This window comes from Mastomys coucha, unplaced genomic scaffold (genome assembly GCF_008632895.1).
Source record: "Mastomys coucha isolate ucsf_1 unplaced genomic scaffold, UCSF_Mcou_1 pScaffold22, whole genome shotgun sequence".
NCBI lineage: Eukaryota > Metazoa > Chordata > Mammalia > Rodentia > Muridae > Mastomys > Mastomys coucha.
Window position 1 is genome coordinate 342,958 of NW_022196905.1, and position 3,163 is coordinate 346,120.

Consider the following 3,163-nt stretch of genomic DNA (forward strand, 5'->3'; position numbering starts at 1 on the left):
CGGTAGATAAGAGTCACGTGGTCTTGCCTTGCTGACCAGCAGGAAGTAGAATTAACCAGAATGGCAGGCTGCCGTGGGGCGGGGCAACAGTTGTTTTTCAAGGTACAGTGGATAGAAGCTGCTGATGGCACCCTAGAGCTACAAGACCTAGTCTAAGAAATCTGCCACTATGCCAGGGTGCAAGGGTCTGCTGAGACTTTGGATGGATCCAGGCTACTTGTTTAAAATGCGGCTGGGACAAGGGAACGCAGTGCAACCCAGCTCTAGGCCCCGGGGTTGAACTCAAAGGCTGTTGTTTCAGCCAGAAGAAACTTTAGGATCACTGAAGTCAGCTGCACAGAGATGAGCAGGACTTGGTGCTGTCCTCAGGGCTGGTGCTGCCTGTCATCCACCTCAGGGTTCCTTGCCCCTGGAAGACTGCATGGGGCTGGGCATGCAGAGCCAGAAGCCTTCAAAAGAAGAGACAAAAGCACACAGTGGTTGGTGCAGACAGAGGCAGCAAAGGCAGGCAGTGGCCCTTGCCAACAGGGCTGTCTCTTTAGCTCTAAAGTTCTCAGCGACCCAAAGCTGTTCCAAAGATGGCCCTGAGTAGCATAAAGTAGTCTGCAAAATGGCTGGAGCTTCAGGAAGCTCCGGGGAGCACCATGCTACCACTAAGTATAGACTCGAAGGGCAGAAAGCCTAGGTGTGCTCTCATGTCTGATGGGTAGATTTTCCTTTCAATACAGAGACAGGCAGCCAGAGGAGCACCCTGCATAAACTCTGGACCATCGTCAGGTGTCTGACCAGGATCCATAGCTGCAGACTATTCTGATCAGTGCTTCTTCCTCGGATGACGCTTCCGATGTCGGATGAGGCAGGAGCTGTAGGCAAAGGACTTCCCACACTCCTCACAGCCATAAGGCTTCTCTCCAGTGTGCGTTTTCTGGTGTTTCAGAAGGTTGGAGCCACAGTTGAAGGCCTTCCCACACTCCCCACATTTAAAGGGCTTCTCACCGGTGTGAATTCTTTGATGTTTGGTGACATCTGAGCTGTGCCTGAAGGTCTTCCCACACTGGTCACACTTAAAGGGCTTCTCTCCAGTGTGAACTCTCTGGTGGCGAATGTGATCTGTCTTGTGTTTAAAGATCCGTCCACATTCACCGCACTCATAGGGCTTCTTCCTCTGAAAAGGAACAAACACGGGGACACCCTCAAAGTCATCTTTAAACGAGGCATCGAAGGCATCAAAGATATGTGCTTCGTCTTCGGGACTCAGGATAGGCTCTTTTCGGGGTCTTCGGGGCTTTCTTGGCTTTTTGGTTGGCTTTTTCCCCTTTGACGTTTTCTCTCCTTTGACAGTGGCCTTTTGTGCACCTGCCTCCTCCTTTGGGGCCTGGCTCTTCTTTTTCCTCGTTGTAGGCTTTTCCATTGCTGCTCTTAGGAAGCAGGAAACCCCCTGGAGGCCAGGGAAGGCTGAGGGTTTTCAGACAGTAGTTGTCTGGCTCCTTCTCCAGGACTTCACTGTCAGGGACAGCTCACCACATCCTGCTTAGGAAGCTGCATCAAGCAGACAGAACCATGGTCTTCTTGCTTCTTCCCCGCCTCCAGGACCTCCGCAACACCGCCGAGGTAGTCCACTGAGAAACGACTCAGAAGCCGGCCTTCGCCCGGTCGGGGATACCGAGCACACACGGAGAAAGCACCCGATGGGTGGCGAGCATAGCCGCCGGCAGAACGTGGCCGTACGCAGGCTGACCGGCGGGCGGGCGACCGTTAACAATGCCCACTTGAGCCCGCTGCTCCCGCGCCTAAAGGCGCCCACCCCTCTAATCAAATGATTCTTAATGATATTATCATGTCTCATAAATTGACATTTAGCCCAATCATCATCAGAGAGACTTCCACAGCCAGCTGATGGGAGCAGATATAGAGACCCTTAGCCAAATATTAGGCAGAAAAAGAGCCCACATTGGAGATTTTCCTCAAGTCCTTCTCCTTGAAGCTCAGGAAACTCTGCAGAAGAGGAAGAGGACGTATTGTAGGAGCCAGAGGGTTCCAGAACACCAGGAGAACATGGCCTGTAGACATCAACTAAGAGTGCTCACAGAGGCTCAGAGAGACTAAGATGGTAATTACAGAGTTTGCCTGGGTCTGTGCTTGGTCCTTTGTTTATTTGTTATGGTTGTTAGACTGTTTACTTTGTAGGTCTTCTAAAAGTGGGAGTGAAGGTAGGTGTCTCTGACTCTTTTGTCTGCTCCTGAAAGTTCTTTCCTCCTACTGAGCTGTCTCAGCCTCGATACAAGGGTGTGTGACTAGTCTTATTGTATGGTTATAAGCTGTGTTCCCTGGGATCTGTGATCTTTTCTGAAGGGAAAGAAAGGAGGGGTGGGTCTGGCAATAGGGAAGGTGTGTATGTAGGGTGAAATACCGGGAGGAGTGCGTGTTGGGAGACTGGTAGGAGGAGAAGAGGGGGAACTGTGGACTGAGTGTATTGAAAACAAAAAATAAATTAAAATTACAACACAATTCTTTACACATTTTGAAGAGATTATTCTCAACTTCATATGGCAACATAAAAACTACAGGATACCAAAATAAATTTTGAATAGTAAAACAATTGCTGGAGGTATTGTCATCCCTGACCTCAAATTGTACCACAGAATTATAATAATAAAAGCAGCATGCTACTGGCAGAAAAACAGACATGTTCGTCAATGAGATCAAGTTAAAGAGCCAGATAGCTACAAACCTATGAAAACTTGATATTTGAGAAAGATGCCAGAAATATACACAAGAAAAAAGACAGAACCTTTAACAAGTGATACTGTTTAAACTGGATGGTTTCATGAAGAAGAATGCAGATAGATACTTTTCATCCTGCACAAAACTCACTCCAAATGGATCAATGATTTCAATATAAAGCCAGGTATGAAAGAAAATAAAGACAGTGGCAACTTCCAGGAGTCTGAGATTCATAGAGGCTCTGAGGGTGATGTGGTGCCAGAAAAGGAGCGTGCAGAGCAACAACTAAGGGGAGAGAAAGAAGGGCAAGTCTTATGAGAAGATGCTTTTTAAAAAAATGGAGACATGAAATTACACAAAATGATGGCAAAACAGAGCTGTGCCCAGCAGAGAATGGTGGTGAATTTATACTTCTCTCCACAGTGTTTCGGCCAGCAGG

At 48.2% G+C, this 3,163-nt stretch overlaps 1 protein-coding gene across 1 annotated transcript; it reads right to left on the reverse strand.

Annotated features, from left to right (window-relative positions):
- Positions 1 to 108: 108 nt before the first annotated feature.
- Positions 109 to 1,789, reverse strand: Zfp41 (ZFP41 zinc finger protein). Its single transcript, XM_031341994.1, has one exon. The coding sequence runs from the start codon at positions 1,409 to 1,411 to the stop codon at positions 815 to 817; it is 597 nt and encodes a 198-aa protein (XP_031197854.1). The 5' UTR covers positions 1,412 to 1,789; the 3' UTR covers positions 109 to 814.
- Between the last annotated feature and the right edge of the window lie 1,374 nt (positions 1,790 to 3,163).